This window comes from Diorhabda carinulata, chromosome 8, assembly GCF_026250575.1.
Source record: "Diorhabda carinulata isolate Delta chromosome 8, icDioCari1.1, whole genome shotgun sequence".
Lineage (NCBI taxonomy): Eukaryota > Metazoa > Arthropoda > Insecta > Coleoptera > Chrysomelidae > Diorhabda > Diorhabda carinulata.
This window is the reverse complement of record NC_079467.1, coordinates 23042779-23063740: the sequence shown is the minus strand read 5'-3', so window position 1 is coordinate 23063740 and position 20962 is coordinate 23042779. Positions and strand designations below refer to the sequence as shown.

The window sequence follows — 20962 nt, the reverse complement described above, 5'->3', positions numbered from 1 at the left end:
GATTAATAATTATTTTTCATCTAGTAAGTTACTGTCAAATACGTGATATTCAATTAAAAATTGCAAATTAAATTGTCAATTGTCAATTATCACGTCGTATTAAAGTTTATATTTGGTGGAATTCACCTTTAGTGAATATGCCGACATGCATTTGATACAACTTTAACTACCTATAACTCAGAAACGGGGAAATTTTTTTATATCACAGCATTATTATCACGTCATCTACTCACCCTCGAATTTTTTGCATCAATCTTATCGTAAAATTAATATACCGTTAGTTGAAACTGATAAAAGATAACGATACAACCAAAAATGTAAAAATGTTGTATAACTTTAATCAATGCAATTTTAGTGTCAACAGTTGACATAATTCCTAACAAACAACGAACGTTACTGATTATGATTAAATATTTGTAGCTAAATTGAGACCAAACAGCAGTCGAACCAATGAGTTTCTTTCTCGAGTTGAATCAGTGGTTAAGATGGATATATTAACCAATAAAATTATCAGAACCGTTTTTTCATGTATAATCTACTAATAAATACTATGCCAACTTATTGCATAATTTAAATGTAGAATCGGAAAGCTGATCATATGAATTACGATAAGAATTCCTCTTTTATCCACTCTATTATCTGGATTTAGCTCCAAGTGAATATTTCTTGTTTACAAATTCGTTGCTCGGAACAACGGTGAAATCATCTCGAAATCTGTTACTCAAGTTGATAATCATAAGAATCATTTTTATCCGAAAATATGAATTTAGAAATAATTAGACAGTGTGGTATGTGAATAATAGTTCAACTGATTTTTAATCATTGCTCATTATTGAAATGGATAGTATCCAAAGAAAAATATTTTTTGTTTCAGAGTGAAGATTTGATATCATTTTTATACAAATATCCGTTAAGTAAACTATCAGAAGACGAAGCGTGTCAAGTGAGTTGAAGGGAAATCAACACATTTTCAAAGTTTTATGTTGAAATATTTATTTAACTTTTTCAGAGGATTATCTTATATCCTGGATATTATAATCGCTCATAAACTTATCCATAAGTGTCTGAAATAGTTCGTTCTTCAATTTTTTGACCATTCTTAATTCACATTCATTCTTCTTATTATTATTTTATTGGAAATATGTTTTTCAACTATCCTTGAATCCATATCTCATTATGGTTCATCCAATCAAGTTTTCAGTATTAAAAGAAATGGACTGATTATGGTTTTTATCGTACTTGCGTTTTTCAAGTTTGACCATTTTTTTCATTCTACTCGGCCAGATCCGTCCTTTTTAGAATGCCCACAATGTTCATTCTAGTGTACCATAATTATCCAGAAGAGCTCGGAAACTTTTAGTTATCATTTTTTTCCTAGGTAGAAATGGTGGTCACAACACTAGTTCTTGAAAAGCCCCAATTGAGGGCATCGAATATTTATAGTGTAGGAACGAATTTGATATCTTCGGTAAGTATAGTTTAATTATATTATCGAGATAATTATCGTAGTGATTCATTTTGATAAACATGATGAAACTGAAATGTCGGATCAGAATCATTTTTCTTCGCTATTCATGAGTCCTCTTCGTAACTTCTTGGTATTCATAAGTAAACAAGTTCAACAAATTCACTTTGGTGAAAATATAGCCACTAAATTTATTGAATATGCAGACTAAGCTGAAACATGAGGACTAGGCATAAAAGAATTACTATTTTCAGTGAGAGTCAACTGCAACTGACTGAGGGAGGAGCACAATAGACATTTTAGGTCTAATCGACGCACACATACCCAATTGTTCAAACAATTAATTTTTGGGAGTGGGAGATCACTTCGTTGGGCCACTAGAATAAACAGATCGGTCATGAAACCTTCCATCTCTGGATTTTATAGTGGGAGTATATTAACAGCGTACAAAAACCTCCATGAAATCTACCTCAACTTCTTAGACAACTCTTCCATATCCATAAGATAAAACCCTTTCCCACTCACTTCGTCGATCGTTGGGGGTAGCAGTTTTTCTACGGTTTCCCTGTAGTCTAGTGAACTATCCCCAAACCGAGAACAAGCGTTTTTTACTTATCTAGAGCTCTCTTTTCGTTCTCTTCCGACCAATGGTCGATCGTTTTTCCTCCTTTCAGCTAGGACAACACAACCCCACGCAACCACCACAACCCCAGCCCTGCAGAGGAGCATGAAAATTTTTCCTTATCCAATCAAACACCATCCAAAGAATTTCTATTCCTCTATTTTGAATGAAGTTCTATTGCAGACTGGATCACTTTTCTAAATGTGATTTTTGGAATAGAATGATAAAATTTAATTCTTTACCTAATTATTTTATTTTTATTATTTTATAGATATCTGGAAATGTTGTTAGTTACGTCTTGGTTGCAGTGCAATTTAACGCTGCTTTTTCGCAATAAAATTGTTTCAAGGATTTCAAGGACGACGGTTATGTTAAATAAACAAGCTTTAGTATTGATTTATACATATACAACGTCTTTTTCACAACACATCATTTGTTTAAATTGATTTTTTATTCAGTTGTAAATGATGGTTTATCCTTCACTAATAAATATTTACTTTTGAGGTGGTCCTTTGTGTTTTGAATATATATGTATAATACAGTTATTTTGTGCGTATCTTTTATCTATGACTGCGACGTTGTACGATGTCCGATACTTTAACGAAATCGTACGACACAGACAGACACAGATTGCTGCAGTACAACACCGTCAATTGCAAAGATTTTTTATGCGCTAACCGGTTCATTCTTGTAGAAATATTAAATATTGTTTTGTCGTGCGTATAATCATTGCGAAAAATGGCGTATACGAAGAATTTTTTGAACTGTACCAATCATTTGGATGCGAAGCGAGAAACGATAAAAAAATTTCATTTTGGTCTGATTTGACTGAAGACTGCGGCTTCTCGTACTTCTCTTTATTTTGTACTTTTCGTTTATAAAATAATAGAATATAGAACTGGTGATTTGAATATTTTATTTATAATAATACGAATACGAAAGTTAATAAATATGTTTATGCTACAGATTAGGTTAAAACAAGTTAAACTAAATATTACCCGGTCAAGATCAAAATAACATTTTTAGTTGGTTAATTTCATAATATGGAATAGTATAATAGACTTGGATACTCTTAAATAAAAGAAGAATGACAATTTGAATATCTAATTACTAACTCAAATTACGATTTTCAATAATTATAGAATAAATGAAGTTATTTTATGAACATACTGTATAATGGACATTCAGCTGGAGCTAAATAAAGATATAAAATTTGCAAATTTTATTTAGAAAAAAAGGCGCGATATTATTTATTGAAACTTGTCATGGGCGATTGTCATGTTTATTTTTTTTTCTAATTTGACAAAAAAACTAGAGGTGAGTCAGCAATTTGGTTTAAATATAACCTTAACGTTACATTTCTGTTAATTTCTATATTAACCGGATAATATTCACATTGTTCAATTTTTATGTTTTACCAAAAAACTTATATAACAAATTTTCGTTCTTTCTTTTTATTAACGACGTCATTAGCCGTGTCCAAGTGGAACAAATTATTAATATTAAATTTTATTAGAGTCATCCATAAATTACGTCACACGAATTTCATGATTTTTTGCCCCTACCTTCGTCCTGGTCACATTTTTGAGACTCCCTTGGTGTGGCGTCACATATTTTGAAAATTACATTTAAAAATTATTGAATGGAAACAGCGGTTCCGAAATCACTTTTATTTCCATTATAAATTATTGTTCAATCAAATTAACATCAAATCTTCAGTCTTATGTATTATTTATAACTGGTATGGCAGCCATTTCGTTATCGTTTGAATTGTTAATATCGGCATCATCGTCATCATCCACTCAAAGTTTTCTGGCACGTCCGGCAGCAATTCTTTAAGGACGATAGGTAAAACTCCTTGTTGCCTCTTATGTTGATTATTAACTTTGTATGATGCAAAATATAATTTACAATAAAGAATACCTAAATTAATTTTTTTATTCAATTTTGTTGAATATGTTGTTGAGGTTTTCGTAAAGTAATAGTTTGAAGATTTAGTTTCTAATAGATTTTGAAACGTGACGTTGAGAAATTTAGGACCGTTTCCACCCCTTTGTCAATGTTAAAATTCGCAGACCCCCCTCCGACCCCCTTAACATGCGACATAATTTATGGATGGCCCCATAGCTATATCGAATTGATGTAGGTACTGCTAATTGCGTTAATAAATCCGACTAGATCTTAAGTACATCAGATGATTTCGTTTATCCTTTGAAACATATTAAGTATTAAATTTAGAGCTTATTTTAACGAGTATTTTAGTTTATTTTATCAAATTCCTATGTAATTAATTTTATCTAAACGAGGTTACCTTTATCATGGATGTTTGTATAGATCAAATTTTTAAATTAACTTCATTTAAGTAGGAATTAATAACAAAAAGGGTGAATTGTAATTATTACGGGACCCTTTTGTTTTACTTTCAATATATAATTAAAAAAATATAATATTAAGAGTATTCCCACTACAGGGTAATTATCGGAATTGGGATTTGCTTTTTCTCAAATTAATGATACTGATAATTTTGTATATTTCGTGCAAAAGCAATGATTATAATATGTTTTGAAATACGTAGTGAAATTAGCAGAAAAATATATATTTCGAGATTTACTTATTATGAAATATAAGTACTTATTTTTTCAGAAACATTTTTTAATCTTAATGATCTTAGTGATGTTTTTTCCTAGAATCAATAGAATCAGATAAGAAAAAACATACAAGATCTCTATTGTTTTTATTCTCAAAGTATTGCATTTAAAATCAATTTTTTATTTTATCCAAGTGAATTAATAATGAATATGGTAAACGTTTCTAATTAATAGAAATTTTTGAAAACTACCAAATTCGCAAAATTTACAAAATTTCAGGAGAACAAACTTACATCGTAGAAAATAATATCTCCAAAGGAAGTGGAATGAGGAAATTTTTTTATAATTATATATATATAATTTTGAATCTATGTTGTTTGCGTTATTAAAATGCTTTACAATAATTTACAAGATCAATTTTCTAACGAAAAGATATTACATTGAAGTTGCTTACTCAAATTTCATTACAAAAAGTCATGACTTAAAAAATCGTTAAATTCAAATTATCGAAACAACTATTTAAAAGAGGTGCTCGAAAATTTCACTATGCTAATAGCATCAATAAATTTTGATCCATTAAAATCATACTACCTCTGGGTGTGGCATGTAACGTTATTACAGATTTTGCAAGGTAAGGACTTTGCGACGTCTTAAAAATAATCGCTACGATTTTATAAAAGTTAAAATCGGCGTTATTCACATGTCTACGGATTAGTTTAACATGAAGAAGCGACAACAAATAGGTTTCAACTTATTATTATTTTTTTCATTTGTCAAAATAAGGAAGTTTACTAAAATCAGGCACATAGTTGTTTTCTATCAAACAATATTACTTTAGATTGAGTACGTTTACAAGTTGATTTGACGAAATAAAAATTAAATCATCAAGTCTTTTTCACACCTAATCTTTCAACAAAATAATATTTTATGTAGTTATAACTGGAACAATTTTACTCACTAATTTTTTTTTCATGAGAAATCATATTTGCACCACATTAATTGACTATATTCCTATTGTGTAATATAAGATACAAATTTACTAAGTAGGTACTACAGAAAAATCGTTGTTTTATTGCAGAAATTTCAATTTTAATGAATAAATTTGTAACACGTCATTCGGCTTGTTACTTTTGACTTCAAACGTTCCTTTGTTCACGTATTGTGGCCCAGTAGCCACTTCTGATTTATTTAGTAAACTTACCAGTCTACGAAGAAGCCAAAATAACAAGAATTGAAGAATCTGAATGGGAAGATTAAGAAGAAAAAAACATATATGTTAACAAGAGCTGCTTTTTTTGCTACAACTTTGTTATTATCGATATAATAATATAAATGTTAATCTCGTAAATCCAATACTAAGTTGGACCGGTAAACTTAACCAAGATATGAAATGTTTAACACTTCCATAAAATATACGGTTGAAAATTGAAATGTTAAACATCTTAACGATAAGATACGAAAGGAAACTATTTACATAATTCATGAAATCACCTTTCATGAATTCATGACCTTTAACTATACTAGAACAGCCTCGCGATTGGTGTCTTAATGTAAACTAATACAATTTCTTATTTGACTAAAAATATGTCTGTTTATACAAACATACATAAAGAAAGATAAAAAAGCATTGAGAATACAACAAGGCAAGAAATGAAGTGGGAGGTCGATAACAAATTAATTTCTTCAAAAATTCGAATGTCAGAATGATTGAAATAGAAGTGACTACTGTGCCACGATACGTGAACAAAGGAATATTCAAAATATTTGAAGAAAAACGTAACAAATCGAATGGTATGTTAGAAATTCTTTCTTCAATTGTCATTTGAATGAATAAATTGTAAAGTTCAAATTCAAACAAACAATTATTCTCGTTCTTGTTTTTTGATTTGATATTCTTTTTAACTTTGAACATTTTATTATACTGTCATTATTTTCGTTGGATTGTTTCGTGTAATAAGAAAAATATCATATCGTCCATTTAAAATAAATAAATAGAAAATGATATATCATAAAATATAGTGTAAAATACTCGTTATCAGCTCCAAAACTATATAAATTCTCCGTGACTTTTATCGTTTTAATATGGTTTGCTGAGTAATTCATATTTTACGAGATCGATGGTCTTTTAGCATATTTCCAACAGTGATGTTCGTTCGCGAGTACTTTAAGTTCTTTTCTTTTCACCTTGCCAGATGGAGTTAAAGGTATACTGTCGATAAACATAATCCCTCCTCTCAGCCTCTGCTTATCTTGCACCCTACTCTCGATGTATTTTTCAATTTCTTCTTCAGTTATTTTACCTTTGTAGCTTTCTTCTAGAACTATTAGTGCCATAGGGTGGTCTCCATCTTCTTCATGCTTCCTTCCTATAACAGAAATAAGACAATTTTATATCCGAATTTTTGTTTTGCCCGAAAAACTAGATACAGTGTCAACAAATCACACACCCATGAACACAAATATGCATAGAAAATAGTATAAATTCAACTAAAATAAAAAATCTGTCTTAATTTTCTTCAAAGTACTACCCTTTCGTGGCCTGGAATGGTAACATTTTCTGTGACATAAATCACATAGTGCTACATATGCCGAATGAAGTAGTTGTGGATAAACAGAAAGACTTTTAGTTGTCAAAAAATGGCTAAGCAAATACGACTTGTAGAAAAAATAGGTGTCACAAGAAAAAATTAAGCAGTTTGCCCACTTTTTATGGCATTTTTTCCGCACACCGTTTCGCAACCCCCTTTGTAACACCTAGCAGGTAACTGAAGTTCTCTTAGAACAAACTCTAACCTAAAATACCCTCACAATTAAAGGAAAACATCACGTGATTTAAATATGATCGTTATAAACCAAATTTGTATTCCCATTTTCACTCACTTTGAGGTTAGGTACGTTTTAATATCCTACGCTATTTTCGTTTTGTTTTAAAGTGAAAAATGCATGCTATTTTGATTGAAAAAGGAGCTGGGTATTATTTATTTACTAAAATATTTCAATTTCAAAACTTGGGACTCCAAAATATTTATATTGATTCGGTATAGATTTATTGTAGATAAACAACTTTAAACAACGTGTGTTATATGCAGAAAGTAGTGTATGTTGGAAAACTTCGAAATTTTATGCCACTTAATACCGTGTAGTCAAAATTTGAAAGCCACACGTTTATTAGATCAGCTAAATATAACTTTTGTGACATATTATACCAAGTTAAAGAATATTCAAAGCTTTCCTATTATTTAAATTAGAATGATGTTAAATTACCTATTACTACTGATTGTCGTACTGCAGGAAGATGTGATAATTCCAGCTCCAAAATGGCCGGCGGAATATGCCACCCTCTATATTTCAACATTTCTTTCAGTCGATCTACTACGTAGAAATAGCAGTTTTCATCATACATTACAACGTCACCAGTTCGGAACCAATTATCTTTGTCGTATCTTGAAAAAATAGAATGGAATTTGTACAAGAATTTTATAAAATTATTCTTCATACCAAGATCTCTGAAGATGACTTGGTTATAAAAACTTATTTTACAAATTTATAAACATAATATTTGTTGGATTTTCAGTTTAGATGTTTGTGTAGAATTACCTATTTGAAAAATCTCTATTGTAGTAACCGTTCATGACGGTTTTTGCTTTAACTCGTAGTTCTCCCGGTTGATTTGGACCAAGAATTTCTTCAGTTTCCGGATCTACCACCTATAAAAAATAAAAAATAATTCATATGCGTATTTCGAACCAAAGGATTGTAAATAATTTCCAAAGGAAGGCAGTCGAATCCGTACCTGACCTCTTCGAGAGGTGCCAATTGTTTGTACTAATAAGTCCCGTTGAAACTACTGAATATTTTTTAGTTTCAACAGAACAAGATAGAGAAACGATTACTATCTATTTCTTAGTTAAAAAAAATAAAAGGATAAGGCTCTGAAACTATTTGTACAACTGAATATATTGGATAAAAACAAAATTTACCAAAAAATCCTTGTTTCTTTTATAAATCCAAAAATGCGAGTGGTACTAAACATGACAATTGCGTAAATTTTCTTTTATTTTTGCACCTCTCATTCCTTTTCGTTCGGGTGTTCAATTCTGTAGCTTATGTCATGCTTTATTTAATGACGAGTTAAAACTCAGTTTTTCTTGAACTATTAGCAATCTTGTTGAGTTTTTAGATTCAGGAAGATCAACTGTAGGATTTTTTAGTACTTTAGTAGAGTCGTGAATATAGCCCATATTACTCGTCGATAATATAGATTTTCATTAGTGAAAAAACAAATCTTCTCTCTTTATAATTTTCGTATGAATTAAAAAAGTTAAAATTTCAAATTTTCTATAGGGTATTTCCAGAAAGTACCTTCAACACTTTTGTAGCCTTTATATAAAATAGTTATTTATGCAACAAATAAGTGAAAAAAAGTTAATTTACTCACGAGTTCCATACAAATTTTTTTCTACGTCCATGGACTTTATTTTGTAATAGTAATATTCCAACGGTCCAACTGTGAGCATTATTAATTTGAATCACTATTACTACCTACTTGAATTGGCAACATTTAACGAGTTCAAAGAAATACCATCGTCTATAGTTGTATTACTACTTATTGGATTGTTGATAGGATCGTGAACATTTACAATATTGCTTCAAGTCTAACTACGGTTTTGATGCTTTTTGACCGATTCAGAAATTACATTCTTATTATGAATGCAAATGAATGAAAAAAAAAAACGTGAATATTATAACGGACGTAGAAAAATATTATTGTGATTCACTTTCTAATGATTTGCGATTTTATAATCAAATTCCTACAATGATTTGCAATTTTCAAGAATCTTATCTCTAGGAAAATACTTTTGACAAAAAAATCATTTTTATGATCTGTCATTGGTACGTATGAAAGCTTATCAAGTATTTATATGGTATCACGTATTTTTGATAAAATTAATTTATTTCTAGATAAGTTTGAATTGATTTTCCGAAAAGAATACGTATTTGAAAATCAGAAAATTTATTGCGTTAGAATTAATAAAAATTTTAAAAAAGAGAGGACATCGAATGAAGTTAATACAACAGAAACTTTTTTAAACAATAGACAATTCAAGTAGATAACACTGACATAGAAAAAATTCTGCAAAATTTGAAAAATACTTGCACGAAATCTTAAAATGCATATGTGCAAAATGATTTGAGTCTGTCGGATATATTTCATCACATTTTCATACTTTCCCTTCAAAGTACCATATTTCGAATGATATCCGTAAAATTTTGAGCTCATTCACACCAATAATTCATCCGCGATACATTTTGTAAATAACAATTTTCCAGTTTTTTTAAACAAAGAAGACAAATCAATTCTGTTTGTTGACGAAGCTTTGTTTTGTAACAGAAAAATTACTATTTGAAGAAAAACATTTGAGTGTATTAATATGGTAATTGAACACTATAAAAAAGTCATGAAAATTGTGAAGGAAAAGTTCAAAGTGGGTGGTAGTAGACAATACGAAAATATCTGATTATTTATTACATTTCAAATTGGCATACGACCGTGAAAAAGCTGCATGTCTGATTCAGAACGTTGCTTGGAACGGCTTAGATAAAATAGAAATGATTTATTGCTTGGATTCATCACTACATACCATCAAAATGCTACTCATGTTAAAGGCGAACAAAAAACTTTTAGCAAAGGTTACGGATTCTGCATTCGGAATATACCTGATATATTTTCTACCGATTATTTGATATATGAAAAACTAATGACGAAAACAATGACCAAATTAAATTAATTGAATTCGTAATTCCTCACGCAGATCTTTCCGCCAACAATACTATTTTCACACCTGAATAAATTAATCATCTTAAAAGCGTTTGACTAATTGTATTTGTTTGGTTGAAAAACTTGTTTTCTGTTTACTAGAGCGGAATTATTTATCGATATGGTTTAATAAGCGAAGCTAAAAAATATATTTTGAACACTAATTAACTGTCGGGGTTTTCGGGTGAACTTGGGAAGTTATTTGCTTTTAGAATCCAACATATACTGAAGGAAATAATGTATCAATCAATAATTAGAGGAATTAGAGTCATCATTCTCTAAATCGTAAGATTCTTTGTTTCCAAAAAAGTAAATCCATGTATTTATTAAGAGACAGGTCACACAAAAAACAAATCCAGGAATATCAAGGCTAGTTAGAATAAAAACCAATATATTGAAGGTTGCAGCAAATTTTGGAAAATGATAAGCTTCGATATATTGTGCCGAGCACACAATTATGAAAAGGACTAAAACAAGTATGCGGCGTATTACCCACATCTTTCAATATATAAATTGAGCAGGCCTTAAAGAAATGAAACAAGAAATTAGAGATAACAAAAAAAAATATTTCGAAGCGTAATACAGATTGTCAACTTATATGGGAAAAAAGTATAAACCAATGACAACAACAATAAGAAACGAAATCAGGACAGTCGCGAATTTGATTATATGAGAACGTGTCTAAAAGTCACAAGAAAAGTCACAGAAATGAAGTGGGAGTAGAAACAAGACCGTTTGGATGGTATGGTCACAAAGTATGTCAGAGCACCGGAGGCTCAAGCAAATACTGGATTGGGAACCTCCAGAGAGATGATGACACATGCATTGCACATGCGATAATAAATTTAGATCTGAGAGTAGAAGATTGGAATGAAAGAGGATAATAGCGGATAATACTCACTTTGTACCAAATTCCTCTCATCGGCAATCCAACAATATCGGGATTGCTTTTATACAATTCTCTTTGAGTTTTATTATGAAGTTGAAAACTAGTTAGAACACCTATTTCCGTTTGTCCGTACGTCGGTACTATATCGGTTTCCGGAAGAATTTCCTGCAAAGCGAAAATATATTTTTTGGATAAAGCCGCACCTCCTGTTGAGATTCTGACTAATGTATCACAGCTAGCGTCTTCGGGTTTACCGCATTTCACCAGTTCTGTTACTTGAAAAGGGGTTAAGAATACCCCCGAGACCTGTCAATATAAATAATTTGATAAGTTCCCTTCGTTAAGAGACAAAAACCAAAATATATTACGTAAAAATATGGTTTATAACTTACTCTATATTTGTCAACCAAGTACCAAAATTCCTTAGCGTCGAAAGTGCTGCACAAAAGTCTAGTAACTCCAGTAATAGCAGACAAAAATAATCCTGCACCAGAAGAATTCCAATATAGAGACCCATATGTTAAGAAACTAGTACCAGATTTTTTTATGTTCATTTCATATATTTGTCTCAGTTTATCCACATCGTTATTTTGAGCTGGCGGAACTAGCGGCGAATGATGAAAATAGTAATAATGATTCAAACATATACCTTTAGGGAAGCCGGAAGTACCGCTACTGAAATATATAGCGGCGGTTTCCATGGGATCTTTGATAAATATAGGTTCGAACTCATGCTCTTCTTCTTGCGGTTCTATAAACTCAGAGAATGCTGTGAATTCCTCCGTAGGACCGAAAACTACTATTTCCGTTTTCAATTCCAATTTTTTCGTAAAATATCTGATTTCTTTCAAAGTACTTTGTACTGTAAAAATAATTTTCGGCTTTACATCCGAAATTAATTTCTCAAGTTCAATGTTAGATAAAGTTGGATCCAGAGAACAAGGAATGGCTCCGATCATGTGAGAAGCAATTATCGGAACGCATGCGTCCAGATGGTTATCTGAGCATCCTGTGACTATGTCTCCTTTTTTTATTCCTTTTTTCCGTAAAACAATGGCCGTTCTTATACATCTTTGAAGAAGCGAATCAAAAGTGTCTTTCTCTCCCGTTGGTGCGTATATCTAAAACGGTAATGGCAGAAGCAATTTATATGAAAGATTGACAATATTATACCCCTTATAAAAGAATTTTTTTGTTAACAACAACGGTAAATATCTCATTATAGCAGCAACTAAGTTACTTTACATTTATTTTGTGTTGCAAATTGACAAAAAATTTCTTAAGACTACACGAAATGCTGAAATTTGTCTATGGTGATAAAGAAGTGATATGTTTGATTTAAAAGAGAAAAGGAATAATTTGAGGACGAGCAACAGTCTTTCGATTTCAAAAACAGATGAAAAAACGTACAAAAATTAGAAAAACTCGTTACATCAGATTATTTGAGAAAATTCTCAATAGAAAACCAATGTGACTTGAATATGCGCGTCAATCAAAGACATCATAGTTTTCTTCGAAGTAGAGAGAGATTGGGAGTTGATTCCAACGAGATACGTGCACGAAACAATGTGCACATCTGTATAAAATGTGCCTACAGATAACATTTCTGACACTGAGAGGCGCGTCAATTAAAGTCTTCATAGTTTTCTTCAAGAATGGGGACAGATTGGGAATTGATTCCAAGAAGATACGTTTACAATTAATTTAGACATCTGAAGAATATCAACGAATACCATTTTTGACAATTTTATGTTACATTTGAAACTTAACTTAACATAACTGAATGTTGAGAAGAAAATTACCACTTGTATGGAGCGGAAAGTGATCTCGTTACTGCGATGCATATTTCGAAGACATATCAAATGCATTTTTAGGTTATTGTGATTTGTGAATTTTGGTTGAAATGGCAAGCAAATTGATCGGGTTTAGAGAAACTCTCAAAGTCCATTAACCAGCTTTGATCGATCATCCAAAAACATTTGCAACAGATTGACAAAGTAAGCAAAGGTTTAGGTCCTCCATAATCTTTTTGAATAGAACAAAGCCAACAGATCCATCACACGCAAAGTATTGCAATATACAGAATCGTTTTTTGATCACTCGTTCTTAGTAGTCTCTCTCGAAGTAACGCGAAGCCGGATTTCCATCTCAAGAAGACATATTCTCGAGATATGGTACACAAAAACCGATTGATTTTTATCGATCCGGGGTTGAAAATTTGCACATTAGATGGCAAAATGTTGTGATACTTATAAAAAATGAAAATAATGTATTCAATGTAATCAAGCTTTCATGCTTACCTTAATATGGGTGTTTTCCCATAAAAAAAAACTAATGAAATATTGTAAACATTAGAACACTTGGTTTCTCTCAGATAAGGACAAAAAATAGTGTATCACTGGGGGGTTTTTCAACACTTAGAGATCGTTATTTATAGAGGATCTCACGCGGAGATTGGTGTATCATTTATAAGGGTGAAAATGTTAATTTGATGAATTACCAGGGACTCGTTATTATAATCATCAAAAATGATGGATTTCTTGCTTATCCAGAATTACTTTCACTTTAATTAAATACTTAATACTTACCTGCGCAACTTTGGATCCGTTCTGTTTCATTCGTTGAAAAAATACATTTCCTATTCCACCCAAGTGATCGGCGGTAAAATTAACATCCTGTGTTTTAATAATATTGCCTTCTATCCAATAGTTACTCATTTTTTTGATAATATTATGCAAATAGTGAGTGAATTGAACAACACTTTCAACGTAAATATGCAGCTTAATTTTCAACGAGTTGACTTGAAAACATAACGTTGACTTAACCTTGAATATTTAATAATTTATTGTTGATGATTAGAATACAGTGTAAATGATACAAAAATGGGAGATAGTACCATCTACGCGTAAATATTCGTTGGTAAACAATTTCGTTTTGAAAATAGAAAAAAATTATATTTTTAGAATGGATGATGCCTGTGGTTGTACCATAAATAATTTTGTGTGAATGTTTAAAACGCGCCAACTATTTGAAAAACAAAACATTTATAAGTTTATTAAAATGTTGAATATTTTCTTAAATAAATATTTTATAAAAGATTTTGGAGCTTGACCTTCACAAACATATAACTTCACATTGACAACCCTAACATATAAATTAATCACTTATATTTTAAAGATATTCGTCGAAATTTCATTTTTTTTGTGTACTAATAAGATTCATAAATAGAAATTGAAACTTTGTTAGAATTATTCATGGCCTTGTTATTATTAATAGTTGTTTTTTTTTTTATTTTAATGCAGTTTTATCGTTTTTATAACTTCTTATTCTATTTTCTAAACATTGCGATGTCTGTCCAATGTTAACAGCAACACAATTATTACAAGGAACCTCATACATGTTATTAATCGATTTTTCTTCCAATACAGTTCTGCTTTTCCATCATATAAACTCAGATTACTTCGTTAAATAGTTCAATTTGTATTATACAATTCTGCTTTTTGTTTTTGTTGATTTTGTATACTGTGACATCAAAAAATTATTTTGTTCATTCCAGATTATCTATTTTATGGTAATAATTGGATATTTGGATTCTTTTTGGTATAGTATGATATTTATTTTGCTTCTAAGATGTTTTATTACAAAATTATTTGGATGCTCCCATGGCTAAGCCATCAATTTTTGTATATTTCATTCTCAAATTTGAAGGGACTATTCAATTCAAATTATATGAAATTGGATTTATCCCATGAACTTATTTTTGATGTAGTTAAAATATTGTGTAAAGTAGTTTGCAAATGATTACGTAGATGAGTAGCCTACGTTTCAATTCCAATTGATCGAAGATGTTAAGTTCAATATGGGAACCATTCTATTTTAGACGATTTTTTTAAAGTTTTACAAATGTTGGTTGAATAAAAATTGTTTGCTTATTTCCGATTCGAATTCCTAGGGTCCTGTTTTTTTGTAAGCTGTCTACATTAATCATTATATAAATAAAATATTGTGTTTTATTATTATTTTATTATATCATTTTCTCAATATTTCTTGAATATACATAGGGCAGACATCCCAATATCTAGAAAATGGATTAAGAAGTCATCAATTCGACAAAAATGAATGAAACTGCATTAAAAAACGTCTAAATAGCACAAAAAATTCTTTCGGGCCCCACTATATATAACTAATTATTTCAATTAAGCATTAAACAGTTAGTAAAGGTGATAAAAACTTGATAATGAAGATAATTAAAAACAATGGATTTGTAAAGGATAATTCTATCAAAAAAAAAGCGAAGCAGTGAGGGTTTGAGTTTAAATGAAGAGAAAAAAATATTCATTGGTTTGCGGTATCGAATGATACCAAAGGGAGTAGTTGCCAAATAACGTCTTAATAACAGAACCAAATGGTGCACTCAACTTTGATTAGCTCATTCAAAAGCAACATTTATATAATAGTATCTAAATAGTTAGGTTAGGTTCGGTTAGGTTATTTGTACTAACATCAAAATTTTAAATCTTCACATACGTTTCAATTTGACATTTTATAACTTTCCAAGGAATGTGTAGCGCAAAAGGAAGACGTAAATTTTGTATGAAACGATTCCCAACGATTAGTCATTCTTGTAACCGAGATACATGTCATTTGTAGGGACCCTTGAATTCAACGCGATAAATAAATGTTTATAAGTTGGATAAATACGTATTACGAAACATTTTTCAGAAATTATTTCAAAACAATTGGGAAAAACTAGTTTCCTATCGATAAAAGATTAAACCATATTTGTTTCTTTATTGTGTGATTAGTTTATTTACTTAATGTATCAGTGATATTGCAAAAAATACCCGAATGATAATTTGTAGTCAGTTGTCGGTTATTTTTCAAAATTGACTTTCTTAATCTCTCTCCAAAGACAGTTCATAGTGAGATATGGTTTCCACAAATTAGATTTTTCGCTCAAAGCAGGTTTATTATATCTTTTATAGCAATAAAAGGTTTTTACCTGTTAAATTTAATGCACTAATAAGTGATTTAGTTAATCACTTATCCCTAGAAGGATATTCCACAATAATTGATAAAAAAAATGATGTTTCGATCGTGATTTGAAATAAATTAAAATACATTATAACATTTTTATACGATTAAGACCACGTTGTGACTAATAAAATTGGTTCTCAGAAAACTCACATTTCTCGGTACAGAGGCACAGAGTGATAATCACAAATGCAAGTAACAAAGGGCACTGAAAAAAAAATACAACTGTCTACCTAAAGCTTAATAAATATTGTTTGACCTAGAGGAGGGACAAGGTTTGACCAATCCCGGTGAATAGCGTTTAAAGTCAATTGCATACCGAGACTCGCAACATTGGGTATAATGTTATAGCTGGATATGTGAAGAGCCTAGGGCAGGTTCGGCACGTTTTTAATGAAAGGGCTAATAGCTGAGAGAGAAATTTCATTTTCTACTTTAATTTATGCCGAAGAGACATTGTGTTAACAGCTTGAAAAACAGTTTGGATATATGTATAATAGGACGTAATGAAAAAAAAACAGACTGGAACCAATTTGTTCGATTACTTTGAAAACACGTTTTGATGATTTAACAATATTGTGTACGAGTATTTTGTATATAGTAAGAAAATTTCGTTCGGAATCATTTTTTTTTTGTTCGTATAAGACAGGTTAACATAACATAAATTTGCCTGTACCAGGATACACTCGAGTTTATTGTTTCAGTGAATCTGCATTTGAATTTTGAGGTACTTTGAGGCACGGAACATTATTGTTTTGTTTTATCTTTATTCCATTATTTTAATGTTTGTTTTTTAGTTTTTACAAGCTTTTGTCTACAAATTGTAACAATTTTTTTAATAATAAGCATTTCGTTGTCTCTTTCTCTATTCTCATAAATACCGTCAGTTTTAACTGTCAGTTCATATATTCCCGGGTAGTTTCTACTAAACAAAAATCAAAACATTGCAAATTATTTTCCAAAATGTTAATTACTAAGATAGCAGTGAGTATTCAATCGTCATATCAAAAGTTTTGCCATGGGCATACAAATTGATATGTTTCTAAAAGGTGGGAAGTAGCTGCCGAAGATTACTTCGACGACAACGTAAATAACAATTCATAGCGAAGAAAAAATATTGTGGAAGTATTAACAAATAATAACGGTAACATACAAATGATGAAAATATATAATGTATTGTGTACTGTTACTATTAGTTGAATAGTTAAAGAATTCTTTACATGTTTGTATGTATGGATATATACAATGCGACCCAAAGAATCTATTATGTCCCCCTTTATTGGTGCGATACCGGAGAACCCAGATTCTTTACATTCAATTTATACGAGAACTGGTTTTTCTTGTTTATTTTCTGCCCATTTGATCCGGCATTCCATATTTAATTTATTAATATGATCAGTTTTCACCAAGTTATGTTTAGAACTTAGAACAGTTTCTCTTTCATGGGGGTTATTTTTATATGTTGTAAGAACACAATTTGTGATTTATGATTTATATAGAGGAATGAAAAAAGTGAGGCATTTTATCTTTCTATTATTTAGCTGCTTTCTGTAATTTCTTCTGATGGTGTCAATTGGTTTTGTTTTATTTTCTTCAATATCTTCGTCGGGAGTGACTAGTGAAGAAGTTATTAATTTCTTTGATAGCTTTTTTATGACTGGACAAGTTTTAGAACGCAATTAAATAAAAGTCATTTGAAAACTCAAATTTTCATTCATTGTTATTTCTTTTGGGCAAAATTTGTCCAACTTCAATAATATAGAATAATAAGAATGATTGAAAAAAAATTTTATATGGTGTTATTTCCAAAATGAACACGACAAAAAAAGACATAACGACTGAGATTTCTCGAATAATTGTTGCAAATGTCATTTTTATCTAGGAACATTTAAAACCGAAGTAGATTATGATATTTTATACAAAACCCAATAGATTTGAGAGGCCTTTTTGCGGTTGTGTCTCCTTATTTTCCTTTAGAAATACTTGTATATCTTTTTCTGTGGAATTTCTGTGAAGTAAGATTAATAATTTCGCATTATTCATAATTTTTATGCTACTTATCAATCGAACAATTTTTAAAACAATCTAGGGACAACTAGTATAGAAATCTGTGGATTATATTGTTAATATGCATTTGAGATATCTCACATTATGTGAATGTATCCTTCAAGCCAACAATAACAAGTACTTTTATAGAAAAAGTACGAGTAAGTGCCGACAAAAATATTTATATTCTCATTTAGTATGCGCCAAAATACGTCATGAGTTTGGGTGCAAACAATCCATTGAGGACTTGTATATAGAATTAGTATTCACATTGAATTTTTACTATGGTATTAATAATATACAATCCACAACTAAAACGCACGAACCCTGGTCTCCCAGATGCACACGAAATTGTTTCATTTGTGTAAAAAATATAACGAGTGGCGCAAAAAGAACGCATGAATTTGAGTTTAGTAATTGTAGGGCGGTTAGGGCGTCCAGTTTTAGTAGCAATGGCGCGCTTTCGTTGTTGAAAATTTTGCGCACAGAGTTCAATGTTCCTCGAAATGGTTGGCTTACTTCTTTTCGCAAAACTGGATTAGTTATAAAGCATGATTGTCAAATGGAACGGAAAACTTCGAAGAAAGACTTTTGCTGTGTATCGACGCGGAAAGACGCCATCTGTCTGATGTAAAGTCATAAATTGGATAATCTAAACAATGTATTCATGTGAGACGATTTTGTATGTATGTAAAAAGCAAATTATACTGGTTTTCAATTCGTGCGATTTTTTGGCGCCACTTTTTAATAGTATTCGGCCAATTATGGATTCAAGCAGTATTTCCGACCGTTAAACTTATTCTTCTTCTTCTTCATCGTATTAAGACTTAGTGTTTGTATCATCAATGGTTACCTAGCTGCAGCTGGAATGATGGAAACCAGTTTTCATACCAATTTGTTGGTGGTCGTCCTGGTTTTCGGGATGTATTCGGTTTTTCATTCTTTGCAATCTTTGCCAACCTGTCATCTGCATTCTGTCCACGTGGTCTCTCTATTCCCTTCGCCGATTTCTCGCCCATCTCACTACATCTTGGATGTCACATATCTCCCTTATTTCACAAACTTGTATGAGTTTTGTCAATACAGTTTTTTCAAGTGAATAAAAATCTTGTTAAAATAAGGAATTTAACATAAAAATGGCCAAAAATTCTTACGATTCACTAACATTCGTGTTTTATGCTTCCTTTGAGGTATAAAATCCACATTTAGGAATAAATTATCATTTTTCGGAAATCGTATTTAAAATCGTTTTCTAATCTATACAATTCACATATAAATTTTGTTTGTTTGCTTACCTATTTATAGAAAATTATTATTCACACATTACGTGATATTTAAACTTTCTACTCACGTTTATTCGATTTACCTACATCAGAGCATGATTACATGTTTTCTGGCTCTGACATAGAAATATCAATGAATTATATTTAGAGAGAAAACTTATATAAATCCATATTCCAGGAACGTATTTCATGAAATTTTGAACAAACGCATTTTTAGATATTATTATTTTGTAACAAAAATATCACCACCGGAGGCAGCTAGTTTATATCTAACGCAGCATCAGTTTTGATAAATATTTCCTATTTCCCAGTAACGATTTGAAAAAAAAAACATTACTCGGAGAACTATAAAATTATTAATTTGAATAATCCTTTAAATCTGTCTGCCTATCCAAGGACGTCCAACTGAAAAACTGTAAAGTGTCTAATACGTCATTTGTCCAATCTTATAATTGAGTAAATATAATACGTGGGACAAAAATAGTGTCAAGTTAAGCTAAAAAATCTACTAACAAATCTAGCTTCTTCGCAAAGAGTGTTAGAGACTGTGGTTTTCCTATAGAATTTGTTTTGTTCAATTTTTCTCTTTTCTTAAACTACTAAATTTTATTTCACTCTACATAGTTTACGGACACACACATACACTGAGCCAGTACCACACAAAAAAACCCAAATCTAGCTCTCCAAATTATTTTTTTTCTTTATCGGGATCTTTCCAAAAGAAGCTGTATCCCATATAAACATCCCGCCATTTTCTTAAAAAAAAAAAATAAACAAATCACAAGAGATTGTCTTTCTGTCCTCTGATCTCATCTTTGCAAAGTAATGATATGCGTTTATTCATTTGCAAATTCTTCATTTTTGAACAGAAATAAGAGCTTAAAGCATCAGGAAAGCTCTTGATGTCAATGTGTTAACTAAAACTCAAGCCGGCCAAAGAAAAATCATTCTTATTTTGTCTACTACTTCGTTAGTTTAATCAGCTACAAAGACGTGTTATTCTGTAGGAAAGAAAAACGCCGGAAACATGTTAAAGACTCATAAGTTCGAAAGGACAAAATTCGTGATATTTTAAATGAAGCAAAAGATGTTCAGATTATTGAACAAAAATGAACAGAGAGTATTCGCAAAAGGAGTTTAACAATCGATCGTTTTTCTGGACCAATACGATATTGAAAGAAATTGTTAAGGAAAGATTGGACTAGAGAAACTACGAC

The 20962-nt window shown here is 30.6% G+C and overlaps 1 protein-coding gene across 2 annotated transcripts; it reads right to left on the bottom strand.

Annotated features, from left to right (window-relative positions):
- Nucleotides 1–2986: 2986 nt before the first annotated feature.
- LOC130897121 (luciferin 4-monooxygenase-like) lies at nucleotides 2987–19884 on the bottom strand. Of its 2 annotated transcripts, none has more exons than XM_057805737.1 (7): nucleotides 19758–19884; nucleotides 13971–14207; nucleotides 11775–12503; nucleotides 11395–11688; nucleotides 8273–8382; nucleotides 7940–8118; nucleotides 2987–7041 (listed from the first exon to the last, which is right to left on the bottom strand). In XM_057805737.1, exons 2-7 carry the CDS (start codon nucleotides 14097–14099, stop codon nucleotides 6782–6784), a joined length of 1701 nt encoding a protein of 566 aa, XP_057661720.1. In that variant the 5' UTR covers nucleotides 14100–14207; nucleotides 19758–19884; the 3' UTR covers nucleotides 2987–6781. The 2 variants fall into 2 exon arrangements, with proteins under 2 accessions (XP_057661720.1, XP_057661723.1); XM_057805740.1 differs by having other exon boundaries at nucleotides 19814–19857.
- Nucleotides 19885–20962: the final 1078 nt, after the last annotated feature.